Source organism: Orbicella faveolata, unplaced genomic scaffold (assembly GCF_042242905.1).
Source record: "Orbicella faveolata isolate gen_17 unplaced genomic scaffold, um_ofav_v1 contig_13, whole genome shotgun sequence".
NCBI classification, from domain to species: Eukaryota; Metazoa; Cnidaria; class Anthozoa; order Scleractinia; family Merulinidae; genus Orbicella; species Orbicella faveolata.
In genome coordinates, this window is record NW_028301540.1 from 12,720,816 (window position 1) to 12,737,085 (window position 16,270).

General features: G+C 38.4%; 1 protein-coding gene across 1 annotated transcript in view; it reads right to left on the reverse strand.

Annotated features, from left to right (window-relative positions):
* LOC110055207 (macrophage mannose receptor 1-like) overlaps nt 1-16,270 on the reverse strand; it is a 61,126-nt gene that overhangs the window by 16,322 nt on the left and 28,534 nt on the right. The window contains exons 5-10 of the mRNA XM_089285772.1: nt 12,653-12,955; nt 11,862-12,188; nt 10,515-10,562; nt 5,912-6,331; nt 1,613-1,794; nt 964-1,174 (exon numbers count right to left, since the gene is read on the reverse strand). Of these exons, the coding sequence (XP_089141898.1) occupies nt 964-1,174; nt 1,613-1,794; nt 5,912-6,331; nt 10,515-10,562; nt 11,862-12,188; nt 12,653-12,955 (1,491 nt within the window). The remainder of the gene's footprint in view (nt 1-963; nt 1,175-1,612; nt 1,795-5,911; nt 6,332-10,514; nt 10,563-11,861; nt 12,189-12,652; nt 12,956-16,270) is intronic.

Here is a 16,270-nt window from a genome sequence, read left to right on the forward strand (position 1 = left end):
AAATGTAATGTGCCATCTTCAGCAGAGAAATTTCTCTTATGCTAATGTAAGTATTCTGAAGTTACTCAAGTATCTACAGTTGTACCTACATGCAAGTTACAATATGCTGTTATACACAACTGTACCTGGACACTGCACCCACTGGTACTGATAGTAAGTTAAATGTTGTGGAATTTCCTTTCACACACACACGCACGCACGCACCCACGCACCCACACCCACCCACACACACGCACGCACACACACACACACACACACACACACACACACACACACACACATACACATATATACATATATGGAGGTTTCGACCTATAAGGTTTTTAAAGAAAACGAAATACATGATAAGGTCAGATGCCAGCCTAAAAAAATTAGATCTACGAGATTGGCAATTTTACCTTCCCAAAAATTGGGAAAATGCCTTATGAAGTGTGCCCAAATGAACAAGGTAGATAGAATCGGGTTGGGCATAGATGTATATTTTAACTATTAATTTCAACTTTCTCCTCTTAAAAACCAACCCTCCAGAGACAAAAAATGTACATGATTATGTACTTCAGTTATGAATGATATCCTTTCTTGACATTTTGGTGGAAACCTTTCCAACAAAAACAAAGGTTACTAAATGGTGAACAACATATTAAAATAAAAGAAACGGAAATTAAGCAACAAAAGGTAAGGAAAAAAAACAGAAGGCCTAAAGTTTGCCTGCATGCTCCATTTTAGATTTTGGTGCATGCCCCATAGCAAAGTTTGTCACCTCAAGGTGAAAGAGAAACTGAGATACCTAAGTTTCATCTTCAAATGATGGACGTTGACATTTGGCCGCAATCTGTTGCAAAAAGAGCCAGAATCTATGGGCACATAGATCATTGAATGTCCCCTTTTGCAAAAATTCAAAAGGAAGATGTGTTGAGCTCTTTTCTACTTCCAAAACCATAGAAGAAAAACAATGAAACATACCACCAGGTTTCTCACAGATGAAATACTTTTCCAAGTCACAAAAATAGTCATTCCAATAGCCAGCACCTCCCAACACTGTTACACAGTCTTCCGCCCCAGCAGCATCATTGGGTTCGTCTGTTTTCCAGTGAGTGTAATTAACTAGTGAATTGTCACTCTCCCATCTGTAGCTCCCCTCTGCTGCAGAATCACTTAATCCAATCCAATATGTCTGGTACATGCAATGCAAATTAATACAAGTAAGTTACTTGAGTCATAGAGCGGTTTTCAATTGTGTGTCGAAAGTAATTAGACAATTACTTTGGTTTTGGTTTTGGTTTTATTTCGGTTTGAGATTGGCTGAGTAGTCTAATTGACAAGTAAGTAATTGGGTTGGTTTTGGTTTTGCGACACTCAATTAAAAACCACTCTAAATTTTCTAAGTCATGTCAATAATAAATTGAGTAATCGTACGATTGAATGATTTACACTTCAGTAATACCTTGCAATTTGTTCACATTAGATGTACACCTAACATGCAATTTTGAGGGAATTTTCAAAGATCACTTGTAGTGAAAATCGTTAGATAATCACATTTAATTCAAGGCAATCACATGATTACCGTAAAGATACAAATCTAGAGAAAAAAAAAACAACAAAAATGACTCACCCTAAGACCATTGCTCGGTCTATAAGTTATAAACTGTTGCTCATCAGCATCATCAATTTTCAACAAATACCCTCCAGAAGCTCGGCAATCCTTCTTAGCATCAATCCATTTCTTTCTAAGAGAACTAAACTTGTAACAGGATGAGCCATAGAAAACCCAACCCGCAGGGCAGGCAATTGGAACTACAGAAAAAAAAAAAAGACCGAAAAATTAACATCTAAAATTCAATATCTTTCTGACAAGTACAGCGAACCAGAAACGTTCGGATAACTAATAATGAGTTTTCTTGGATTCAATTATTAGTGTAAAACGTTTTCAAAAAGTACACATGGAATGACATCATGACATCACAACATCACTCTGACTTATAACTAAGGTAATATATGATCTCTGCATGCTGGATACAAAAAAAAAAAAAAAACAGTGAAAAACTCTGCCCGAAAGATTATTCCTTATTTGTACATGACTGAACAAAGGGAAAAAACAATTATAATTATCAATGATAGTTTATGTAGAAGCTTTTATTTAACAGGTGTGCCTCTTTTTGCATCTTGCATCGGAACAGTCAAGAATTTTCAATAGTAATGTTCATCAAAGCAGTTTTACTCTATGGTGCTGAGACCTGGAGGGTGAGCAAGCAAATAACGGGCAGGGTTCAGGTATTTGTCAACAGATGCCTTCACTTCATCCTACGAATCAGATGGCCTTTGGTAATCGGCAATGAAGACCCGTGGGAGATTACCAACCAGGAGAGGATGGCTACCCAAATATGCAGAAGAAAGTGGAGGTGGATTGGGCATACGCTCGAGAAAACCCAGGACTATGTGACAAGGCAAGCACTATTTTGGAACCCGCAGGGCAGGAGGAAACGGGGCCGCCCTAAACTGGCCTGGAAACCATCAGTGGACCAAGAACTGCGTCAATCTAGATCTGACTGGCAGAAAATTGCTAGACAAGCCAAAGATTGCTCTGAATGGTGTGCTTTTGTGGATGCCCTTTGCTCCCCATACAGGAGCTATGGGTAAATGATGATGAAGATCGAAAAAGCTAGTGAGTATGTAATTCTGCACTCCTGACCCATTTTTGGCAAAATTTTGAATTTTTACGCTTACAAGTATTATTACATGTAATCTACATATATTGTGCTCAGATTGTTATTGACTCGCAGTTATAATCATGCCCTATCCCTTTTTGTAGTTCAGCTGTCAGAGATTGTTGACAGTTCTAGGCATGTATTTATAACAATTAATTAATATTTGCCAATGAGAACAATACTTTAGGTGACAATTTTTATGTGACAAATACATGTATATTTGATCAAGTAGATGACACAGAAAATATCTGTCAAGCTCAAAGTGTGCCAGTAATGACGTTGGACAGCAGAGATACTCAGAAACAAGCTAAGGCTGGGCTGCTTAGCCACCTCTAAAAATCTTGGTGCTTACAAACATACATGTATTTGCCACATTTTATGTGACGAGTCGTCTAGACGGGCAATTTAATTTCATATGTGACAACTTTTATTTGTCACATATAAAAGCTAACTCAGCAAATATATTTGTCACATAAAAATTGGCCAATTTTACTCATCTACACAAGCAAATAAGAATTGTCACATAAAAATTGTCACAAAGAAATTGCTCATGTAGACAAGGCTTAAAAGTCAAAAGATCAGTACGTGTATATGGAGATGGAGAACAGCACCTCCCATAGTTCCTGTAACAAAATTTATCACCTAAAGAAGAGCCTGGGAACTAATGGCTTATACTGTAAGATGCACTTATAAGCCTCTCAGCTTATAAGCCCCTCTATAGGCCCATCTATCTGTAAACCAAAATATACATCTAGGATGTCTGCTCTAGATAAACAGGTTCTAATATATTGTGCAATAATATATAGTTAATTAATTACTCAGGCTTCCATAGGAAAGCCAAAGTCATAAAATGCAAGCTGTTTTGATTGCCAAAAGGGGGTTCACGGTCTCAGGCATTCCTAGTGTAGACCGTGGAAACTGCATGGGGATGAGAGGGCAACAGCTTATGTTATCCTGTCTTGCTACCATTGTTTATTATCTACACTGCTCCTCTCAGAGTCGAGCGCTCTATAAATTTATTCTGTTCAAGTTCAAGAAGTATATATATGTATAGATATATATACACAAACATAACAATAATTTCTTTGCACAAGAACACTGGTCTAACACTAGAACGTTGATGTAAACCATAACACTTACTATTGTTTCTCAGAAATTGTGCAATTTTCTGTACTTTTGTGATTCAGTTTGCAAATTCAGAAATGCTGTAATGCAAGCCTTCCTTGCGTAATCTATACAAAAATAATTTTCCATGCGTGGAATTTAATACATGTAAGGTTTAAGACAATCATAAAATTATTTGCATCCCTTTGCTTGTTTTAATTTCTTGTCGTAAAACGTCGATCCAGAACAGTTTTGTCCACCATACTATTGATATTTGCTAATGGTACCTGATCAGCATGATCCAGCAAGCATATAAATATGTCAAGTCAAGTTCATAGCCTATTTAAATATTTTTCAAGCTGAAAATCACTAAAATATTGGCTATTAAGTTTACATCAGTAGCTTACATTATACTACAAGTGACAAAAAGAAAACTACACAAGAAAAAAGACAACAAGAACAAAGGACACAAAAGAAAAATAAATGAATGAATAACTTCATGATTAAGAAATCACTAAAATATTGAAATCAGGTTGCAGGGAACTGGAAAAGGGTGGGTTGCCATGGGAACTGAAATTTTTATGGCCGTAGGTGTGTGGCATGAAGAGTTTCAACGGTTTCTGTTGCAGTTTGACCAAGATAGCTCTTAGTCATTTATATATTTTATATACTTGATGTAATATTTGGTTAAGTGTATGACATCATCAGTCCTCTCCTTTGCATATTTTAGACATTTTTCAACCTCAAATATTTCTGGAACAAATTCAGATATTTGCAAATGGTAAATGAGATTTTGAATCTTTCATGGAATTCTACATGTATGTGATTAACCTAACACTTCAAAGGGTTCAAATTTGATCATAGTGCCACTTTATGCTTCACTATCTGAGCTGACTAAAAACTGACTGCAAACTACAGAATGATACTCGTACAATGCAGTGATAATGACTTTTAGACCAAACTGTGGCAAGCCCTGTGAGGATGTTCACCCATCAAACTACACAATTCTTTGTCATCTCTACTCAAAAGAAAACAAAACTTAAATATGTGCCTCTTTTTTCAAGTCCAATAGCCCATTCTGTAATGTGAGTTCAGACAAATTGGATCAATACAAACTCTTCTACCTCCTTTATACAAACCAAGTGCCAAGTGTGCACACCAAAAAAAGGGGAGCTGTCCCTCACAGTTTCTAAGGATGTACATGTAATTAACATGTACATCCCTACACAATGTGAGGGTGAAAAAGGCAGGATCCTGCCACGATCCTGCCACGATCTTGTTTGGAATTGATGGCATTCTAGCAAGATTTTAGCCCAAGGGATTTTCGTTCCCAGTAGGATCATGGTAAGATTCTTGCCAGGAAACGAAGTTCCCAGAAAAGGAAGTTCCCAGTTGCCAACATCTTGGCATGATTCTGCTTGGGAATCTCTTCAAGCACAAGATTCCCACTTGGAAGCAAAATTCCTTGCAGCCAAATACCTTTTGCAGCAGGAAGCAAAGCGAGGTTTGTCACTGGTAACATTTATGCTGCTACGAATTCCTTTGCCAATTTTTACAAAGAAATGTATGCAAGCTGGGGCATCGCTTGCCCCCTGGCACACATTTCATAGTAAAAATTGGCAAGTTTGGGATCCTATATAATGTCATGAGTTTGCAATGGAATATTATGAAACTTGGTATATTTCCTCAATTTGGCGTGATTAATTATTCCGACTATTGATTGAAGGTAATTTTATGTTCATATGAAAAATATGAAGAACTTTTGATGTTATATAACATCAGCAAAAAGGTCCACTGGCCTCTTTTGTTAATGCTAATTTATTTGCACTCTACCTGCACTTGTCTACTGTTACTCCCTAACAATCAATCTTCACTGTTCAAATTGTAAAATACAATCAAAAATTCAAAACGTTACAATAAGCAAATTTCAAACACTTAAATTATTTAACACCAATATAATTGCCACCTCTATCAACTATTAATTGGGTTGAACACTCAACTTCGGTTTGTTGAGACAGCCCACATCAATGCACATATACGTTGCATGTACGTGAACATGTAGATCTATGTAAATGTAGAATCAATTACATGTAATTCCTTACCTTTTTTTCTCTTACAGATATACCCACATGTCCAAGAACAGGGAATTGTCGTCCATGTTCCATTCTGAGTGCTGCCATCAATTACCGTACAGTCATAATTCAGACCAGGAACATCAGTAGATGGTTGCAGAGCTGCCCAGTTTTTGTAAGAGCTAGTGGATTTATCATTCCATTCATATCTCCCCTCCACCTTGCGATCATTTAACCCAATCCAGACTTGAGAAACCCCCATGTCTTTAAGTTGCCTCAAGACAAACACATTCTCTGCAGCACTGCTTATACTGATCAATTCAGTTGAACCATAAAAAGACATGCAGGCTTTTTCAGCATCCACCCACTTCTTGTACTGGGCTCCGTGAACATTGAACTGGTAACAGTAGTCCCCATGGCTTCTCCAGTTTAGTGGACAGTAATTTAGACCTACAAGGTTTTAAAAGAAAACGAAATACATGATAAGGTCAGATGCCACCCTAAAAAAATTAGATCTAAGAGACTGGCAATTTTACCTTCTCAAAAATTGGGAAAATGCCTTATGAAGTGTGCCCAAATGAGCAGGGTAGTTAGAATTGGGTTGGGCATAGATGTATATTTTAACTATTAATTTCAACTTTCTCCTCTTAAAAACCAACCCTTCAGAGACAAAAAATGTACATGATTATGTACTTCAGTTATGAATGATATCCTTTCTTGACATTTTGGTGGAAACCTTTCCAACAAAAACAAAGGTTACTAAATGGTGAACAACATATTAAAATAAAAGAAACGGAAATTAAGCAACAAAAGGCAAGAAACCAAGACCTGCGTCAATCTAGATCTGACTGGCAGAAAATTGCTAGACAAGCCAAAGATTGCTCTGAATGGTGTGCTTTTGTGGATGCCGTATGCTCCCCATACGGGAGCTATGGGTAAATGATGATGAAGATCGAAAAAGCTAGTGAGTATGTAATTCTGCACTCCTGACCCATTTTTGGCAAAATTTTGAATTTTTACGCTTACAAGTATTATTACATGTAATCTACATATATTGTGCTCAGATTGTTATTGACTCGTAGTTATACTCATGCCCTATCCCTTTTTGTAGTTCAGCTGTCAGAGATTGTTGACAGTTCTAGGCATGTATTTATGACACTTAATTAATATTTGCCAATGAGAACAATACTTTAGGTGACAATTTTTATGTGACAAATACATGTATATTTGATCAAGTAGATGACACAGAAAATATTTGTCAAGCTCAAAGTGTGCCAGTAATGACGTTGGACAGCAGAGATACTCAGAAACAAGCTAAGGCTGGGCTGCTTAGCCACCTCTGAAAATCTTGGTGCTTACAAACATACATGTATTTGCCACATTTTATGCGACGAGTCGTCTATACAGGCAATTTAATTTCATATGTGACAACTTTTATTTGTCACATATAAAAGCTAACTCAGCAAATATATTTGTCACATAAAAATTGGACAATCTTTAAACTATTCACTCGTTGAGGGAAGTATAAACGTCACAACCTGATAACTAGGCTATGTGTCTTTATTTTTATAATTATAATGTTAAGGGAGGTTTTTGGAGCTTTTCGTGTTCGTTAGCCGCTTCCGCAGGGACCAGACTTAATCTAGTTCTTGGGACACATTTATATTATTTATTTATTTATTTATTTATTTTTTACTTTGCTGTTTTTCTTTTTTTTTTTTAGAAAACTTGTTTATTTACCGTAGCTACGTCATATCTTTCGCTTATGCTTGATCCAACAGCATGCAAATCCCTATCGTTAAATGTGAGAGGTTTAAAAAGTAAGAAGAAACGCAGATCTATTTTTACTTATTTGAAAGACCAAAAGTGCCATTTTTACTTTCTGCAAGAGACGTATTCGGAACCTAAAGACGAAATTGTTTGGAGAAGTGAATGGGGAGGAGAAATTCTGTACTCGCATGGCACAAACCCGAAAAAAGGCGTCTGCATTTTGATAAGCCCACAATTTAACGGCTTTCAAATCGAATATTCTTGCAGCGACTCTCAAGGGCGAGTCATTCTGGCCAACATAAACATAAATTCTGTTCAAATATCTCTCTGCAATATTTACGCTCCAAACAACCTTCAGGTGCAAAACACCTTTGTCAAAGATTTAAATCGGTTTTTACTCTCTAATGCTAATGTCAGCCGACTTATTGTTGGAGGCGACTGGAATGTCGCACTCGGCGCCATCGACAAGAAGGTTGGAATACCTTGGAGACCAACGACATACCGTGATTATATAATTGCAATGTGTGAAGAATTAGATTTGATTGATATATTGAGGAAGAAAAAGCCTAATGCAAAACTATTTACTTATGAATCAAAACCGCTAAAAATGAAATCGAGAATTGACTACTTTTTAATCGCAAACTCAATGTCTCATCTAGTTTCTCATGTTAATATTGGAATCTCAATTGCCCCGGATCACAGAGCGGTAAGATTAAATGTTAATTTGACATCCAACAAACGAGGGCCCGGTCTGTGGAAGTTCAACAACTCTCTGTTACTTGATGATGAATTCGTCGGCTTGATCGAGACTAGTTATTCGGCCATAAGTGAAAAATTTTGTGAATTGGATGATAAACAGCTAAAATGGGAAATGATCAAGATGGAATTGAGGGGCTTAATAATTCAGTACGCAAAACGCGAGGCCCGAAAGTGTAGGGATTACCTAGAAAGGTTAGAGCAACGGCTTGCTGAAACGAAAGCGTTTATCAACAACAGTAATGAAAGTGACGGTAACTTAGAAACTAAATTAACACTACAGGAACAGTTAAAAAAAGAATTACAGTATCTCTACGAAAAGAGGGGTGAAGGCGCAATGTTTCGCTCTAAGCTTCGATGGACCGAACAGGGAGAGAAACCAACAAGGTATTTTTTCAATATGGAGGCAAAAAATCTTAATCAGAAGACTATTACTGAGCTGGAAACTAGCGAGGGGGTTAAAATAACAGGCCACAAGCAATTATTACAAGAAATTGAAACTTTTTACCAGAATTTATACCACTCAGAATATGCTGGTTCACATGAACTCTTCGCAAAGTTCATCCACTCCGTGCAACTTCCCCGGCTGTGTGATGATGACAAAGAAAATTTAGAAGGAGAATTAACCATCGAAGAATGCCGTCAGATTTTAAAAACCTTCAATTTCGGGAAGTCACCAGGTGAAGACGGCTTTACAGTAGAATTCTATACAAAGTTCTTTGAGCTTCTAGCTAGCGATCTAGTTGAAAGTCTAAACAAGGCATATTCAAGAGGGGAGCTGTCAATTTCACAGAGAAGGGGGGTTGTCACCCTTATTCCAAAGGCAGATTCTGACACGTTGAGGCTCACCAATTGGCGGCCAATAACCTTCTTAAATGTTGACTACAAGATTGCATCCAAAGCAATAGCTACACGAATTAAAAAGGTACTTCCGCAGCTAATACATACTGACCAAACAGGCTTTATGAAAGACAGATTTATTGGTCACAATATACGTCTACTATGTGATCTCTTAGAACAGACGGAACTGGAAAATATACCAGGCATTCTTCTCCAGCTCGACTTTCGCAAAGCCTTTGACACAATCGAGTGGCCAATGATTCAACAAGTCCTGTCTTTATAAACGAAGCAAAAACCAGCGACAAAAATACAGGACCACGTTTTTCTATTACATTGAAGACCACATGCAAAAATTCAAGCCCTTTCGCGAAAATCGTCACTTAGCATGGTTTTGCACTCACCCCTTCAATTATCAATGATAGTTTATGTAGAAGCTTTTATTTAACAGGTGTGCCTCTTTTTGGATCTTGCATCGGAACAGTCAAGAATTTTCAATAGTAATGTTCATCAAAGCAGTTTTACTCTATGGTGCTGAGACCTGGAGGGTGAGCAAGCAAATAACGGGCAGGGTTCAGGTATTTGTCAACAGATGCCTTCACTTCATCCTACGAATCAGATGGCCTTTGGTAATCGGCAATGAAGACCCGTGGGAGATTACCAACCAGGAAAGGATGGCTACCCAAATATGCAGAAGAAAGTGGAGGTGGATTGGGCATACGCTCGAGAAAACCCAGGACTATGTGACAAGGCAAGCACTATTTTGGAACCCGCAGGGCAGGAGGAAACGGGGCCGCCCTAAACTGGCCTGGAAACCATCAGTGGACCAAGAACTGCGTCAATCTAGATCTGACTGGCAGAAAATTGCTAGACAAGCCAAAGATTGCTCTGAATGGTGTGCTTTTGTGGATGCCCTTTGCTCCCCATACAGGAGCTATGGGTAAATGATGATGAAGATCGAAAAAGCTAGTGAGTATGTAATTCTGCACTCCTGACCCATTTTTGCCAAATTCTGAATTTTTACGCTTACAAGTATTATTACATGTAATCTACATATATTGTGCTCAGATTGTTATTGACTCGCAGTTATAATCATGCCCTATCCCTTTTTGTAGTTCAGCTGTCAAAGATTGTTGACAGTTCTAGGCATGTATTTATAACAATTAATTAATATTTGCCAATGAGAACAATACTTCAAAAAGACTTACCCATAGGCCACTCTACACATTAATAAATACATACGATTAAGTACACAAAATTATTGACTCACCAGATGTGACTGGCGGAATCACAGTAACGAGGGTAGGCATGGGAGCTCCTAACAACAAAAACATACATGTAGAGTGTAGAAAGAAGAAAAGAATTATACACTGTATCACTGTGCAGTTATAAGTTAATTGTCATGTAGCTCTTCCACCAACACCCCCTCCCCCCTCCCCCTGCTACAGTAGCTCCCTCATTGTCCAGCTACAGACTCTTATTATAAGCAAAACCCTCAGAAGTTCTCACAGAGGATACTTGTTTAGGTTCTGTAGTCTCCCTCATAAATGCTTTGCTCAACATGATAATAAGCTCCCCATCTCCATGAGGCAGCTGCTTCCAACCAAGATGTGTTCCTCTCTTGAAATAAACCAGTCCAACCTGCAGCATCTACAGGTTACCACTGTACGTACTCAAGGCAAAGCTAGATGCCAAACTGTGAATTCTAAACGATCATATTTAGTTACGAATGTCTAAAAGTACGACTTTTCCACTCAAGCTTAGAACTAATGCATTTTAACTGAAAAGTTTTTAACGAAGAAGTTTGAACAAACAACTGTTGACGGACATTTCGTGACTACTTGCACATAACTGAATAAGTGGGAGAAACCAAAACTGAATTTGACTGGCTGAAAATTGTGCTTGGTTCCATCCCTGAAAATCAAGGTGAAACTAAGAGACTCACTCTTGCAAAGTTAAGGAGCGTGGTCTCGCTGTACGAGAAGCGAGGAAGCGAGGAAGCGAGGAAGCGAGGAAGCGAGGAAGCGAGGTAGCGATGTAGCGAGGGAGCGAGGGAGCGAAGAGGCGAGGAGGCGAGGAGGCGAGGAGGCGAGGAGGCGAGGAGGCGAGGAGGCGAGGAGGCGAGGAGGCGAGGAGGCGAGGAGGCGAGGAGGCGAGGAGGCGAGGAGGCGAGGAGGCGAGGAGGCGAGGAAGCGAGAAAGCGAGGAAGCGAGGAGGCGAGGAAGCGAGGAAGCGAGGAAGCGAGGAAGCAAGGAAGCAAGGAGGCAAGGAAGCAATGAAGCAAGGAAGCAAGGAAGGAAGTAACCTTACAAGCTAGCACGCCTGCAAACTAACAAGAAAGGAAGCAAGAAAGAAGGTAACTGATCTAGCCAGTAATTGACGAGACAGCCAGCTGTGATACAGGTAGATGCAGCCAGAAAATAACCTACAGCTACCAAGAAAGCCAATCAACCAAAGGACTGACAGCAGTCTACGTAACGAACCACCTGGACAGCGATCGAGTTTCAGTTCTTACGGGTTAATTTGTATATGACTATCGTTACCATGACCCATACATTTAGGACAAAGAAAACAATTAGAGAAGTTATGTCGTATTTGACCTTAAATAATGTCTAACCTATTGGTGCGAATACTTTCAAATCAATGACAGCTTTCAAATTGACACTTTCGCAGAGCTGGTGGCATTTGTATATCCCCTGATCATTTTCTGTCACGTTAAAAATAGACAGGAGCAGTTCTTTCTGGCATTTGGTGTGTGTATCTTTTAGTTCCACTTTATACTTTTTACCGCTTTCAGGCAAGGGTTCCGGTTCGTCGTTAAACTTCCAAAGCAATTCTAGTGGACAATAGTCATCATAGTCAATCCAGCATGACAGGCTGACATTAGAAGATATGTTTGCAGCAATCTCCGATAGGGTAACGGTTGGAATTTTTCCTGAGTTACCTGTATTAAACAATCTCAATCATCATTTAGGTCTTAGTTACTTCATAGTGAATGTTACCACGCAGAAAAAGTTCCTGCAACATCAAAAGGTTCCCTTAAAATGTAACTTTCATGGTGCGTTATCGCCCTACAGGTCATGATTGATATTTTGCCCTTCAAAATGGCCCTTGCAGGAAACTACCTGTCTAAGTCAGATAGAATAAACAAAAGCTTGATAAACATTCTGCTTCTTCGGGAATCTCAATTTGAAAAGTGATAATAAAAAAAAACAAACAGCGTTAATAAACATGTCACTTGACGTTCATACATCTTCAGAAGCGACGCGTATACCAATGAGAAATAATGAAACTTTATTCGAACAACATGAGACGTAACATAAGTGACCAAGTGTCTTAAAATAAGTTTTGACACTTGGTCGGTTTAATAAAGCCAGAGTTGGGCCTAACGGCGGTGTGATAACTTACATTGATATATCATCTGTATCGTATAAGACGCGCTGTTTGAAATACCGTTTCTTGCGCTGCAATTGTAGAATCCTTCCAGTTCCTCGCGTCCCGACGGAAGATGAAGTGTGCTCCGGAGAGTTTTCTCTCCATTCTCTTCTGACTGATAAATACCTTCTGTTCCGTTTGTGATTAGTTCTCCATCCTTGTACCAATGGACCTCGTGAGGGAGAGGCCATCCCAAGAAATGGCATTCCAGCTTCATTGGTTTGCCTTCAAATATTTTATTCGGTGAACTTGTGCCCCATTTTATTTCCAGGGAACCTAAGTGATAAGATATGGATGCGTCATTGAGTAATAACCTTTGACTGAATATGAAAATTCATATTAATGAGACTACTGCACCTTTGCACTGTATTAAGATTTCGATCTAAAACTATTTGTTATACTCTTGGTTTTTCATAACCATTAAAGTTGTCCTTAAAGCACTACTTTTTGAGGGGTTTTAGTACCAGAGGGTCGTCATCTATAGTAACTAAATAACTTTAATTTTATTTGAGTGTCAGATGTATTTAGCACTGTTGTGCTAATTGGGAACACTTTAAATAAATAAACAAATATTTCAAATAGGGCATAAACTTCGGGATTGCTAGCAGCAACGAAATCGATCGCTCCTGTCGTTGGTAGGGGGAGGGGGGAGGTGTGGTAAATGCCGTTATGTATGCAACTTTAGATCACCACAAACTTCATTCCAACTTTTCCGTGAATTGGCTTTTTCATTTCTTGAGTTTTGCTGATGCTTCTATTTTCTCGTAATATAAAGGATATAGATTGTACAGACTCTCAGCCTACAAAGAAAGTTATGTGCATCTGCATAATCTGGTCACTCCTAGGTACACTACAACTGGTTAATTACCCGCTGACAATAAATCGATCCCAGAATTTTAGGGATTATCGATATACCGCTCATTTGCATAAGTCTTATCACCCCTATAACTCCCTCTAGCTAAGCAACCACTCGTTAAAAATTAAATCGAAAAACATTCAGTGGATTAGGTCAAGAAATTGCGGTGTTATAGAAGATTAACAATGAAGATACCTCTCTAAGTTTTAGGTGAATGCGTTGAGATGTTCGTCGAAATGTTTCGCACAGATTTATAGAGCTCACCCTGGAGCGTCACGCAAATTCAGGTGTCCCTTCGTAATACACCAATATGGCGGTCTTAAAACAGCATTAACATCTGGTTATGAAGGCTACCTTTTTTGTACCGTACAAACAAGCATTTATGTAAACACTTTTCTTACTACTTTAACTTCTCAAATAGCTAAAAATCACGAGATAATATATATTATATTTACTTTTTTTTTCGACAAATGCGTTCGTAGATTTATGTCATGCACCGCCAAAACTCTGAAATTCAAAATGCGCTGGTTTCCAAACGAAGGGCACTTTTCGATTGAAATTTGGTAAACAGATATAATTTCAGCAACTCTTATGCCAGATGAAGATAAAAATTTTAATGGGTCTTTAGTATTGGATTTCATAGTTTGATGGCGTCACGTGCAAAATCTTTATTGTACAAACGATCGTGAATGTTGGTTGGCACTACGCATGGAATTAAACGTACTTAGTAGTAGACATGATAAATACTTCATTTGAATGCAGCGGTTTCACTTAGAACAACACATGTAAAACAATACATGGCGCGAGTAAACGCTCTTAAGTGTCTAGTCTGTTCAAGTTAGTTCGCTGCATGTTATTCCTGTATCAGTTGTAATTTTGTTTTCAGCTACCGTATTCATTCGTTTATAAATTGGTGTGGGAACACAGAATGGATTTCGTGCAATGTGCCTTTGCGACATCATCCAAATATGCAAATGATTTCACGCGTATCTCAGTATCAGAATGAGATCCAGGTGTTTAATGAATATAAAATAGCTAGAGATCATAATTCAATAAAAATGCAAAACAAATTACAACACGCTGAAGCGCTTTTCATTGCCTATTTCCAGCTACTTATTTACTTTAGTTTTCGTCATTGCTAGAAATAACAAAACTGTTAATTCTTATTCAATAGTTTATCGCTGCTTGGTTGCGGTTCACAGTGTTTCAACAAGAAGGAAAGAGAAACAATGAATATACGTATTTGTACTGGTTCCTTCTATCACGCTGAAACACCTTTGAGCTTCAATCAACAATAAACCACCATGACCCATAGTAGCTTTCGACTTTTTCACGCACGCTTTTTCGCTTTTATAGTACAACCCTTCCATAAAGCAGCTGTATATCATCAATAAGAGGACAGACGCACAACAAAACGGCGTCGACTTGGTCATTACCACAACAGAAAGCCAGAAAGATCAAGTGTAGACTTCCAACGAGAAGATAAAAATTTTAATGGGTCTTTAGTATTGGATTTCAGAGTTTGATGACGTCACGTGCAAAATCTTTATTGTACAAACGATCGTGAATGTTGGTTGGCACTACGCATGGAATTAAACGTATAAACAGTTTTACATAAAACGAGGATGACATTTCGTTACGTGAGTGGCACTATCAGTTGTCAAAATTGATGGTGATTGGAGAAATACCCTTGTCTTTCAAACAAAGACTTGCTGAGGTTCGTGACCGTTACCCCTGAGCTGATCCCAACCAGATTCCCCTCCTAATTGACCCAACTGAGAAACATTAGAGTATTGTTTACAACAAATAGGTCTACGTGAAAACCTTGAGAAGTTCTTAAATTCCAACTCGGCTAACAAAAGAATAAAACCACAAATATGTAGAAAACCGAGGAACAGAAAAGAAAAAATAACGACGGGGAATTCATGAGGTCAGTTAGGGGTGACAATCATGACCCAGCATAGCCGGGGGAGTCTTTTTAGATACTCTTTTTCACAACTGTCACTCCGAGCAACCCCTAAACCTAGGGGAATGGGAAGCAGTGAAAGGTAACACGTGAGCGCAGGTATCCGTATAGTACCATAAGATTTGTCCCAAACAGGGGGAATAATTGAATTACTAATATGAAACCTTACTGGCAATAATATGTTCACATAACAAGGCAAGCAGTAATTAAAAGCATCATCTCAGATTTACAGTTTTCGTTTCCAATCCGGTTTTAATCGGAAACAAATCCCGCCATAATCAACACTAAATGAATTTTACGAACAAGTCCCTTCAGCAACATCGCATGATGGCAGGGCAGAGACGCGTGTCACTGGTTTTAACAATTCTTCTCATAATTCTCAATTTATCATCTCATCAAAAAGCTCTCGTTATGACATTTAACAATCACAATCATCATTCAACAGGTAAAAAATTGTGTCTTAGTGTCCATAGCATTTCTACAGTCATAATAGAATGACTTGTTTAAAGGTCAGGTCGCGACAACAAATAGCAAACTACATGTTTGCCTAACCAACATGTTTTAAACTGATATTCACTTAAGAAACCGAACTACGGGCGGAAAGAGTCACCATCATGACTTCACAAATATAAGCAAATGACTAGTCTCAATAGCCATAATGTCGAGAAAAAGGTTGTTGTTATTCATCGTGGTAGATGCAATAATAAAGTGCCGTGTATTATCGTTTGTCTCACGATGTAGTCACTTGAGATGTAGATCGCGACGTTTC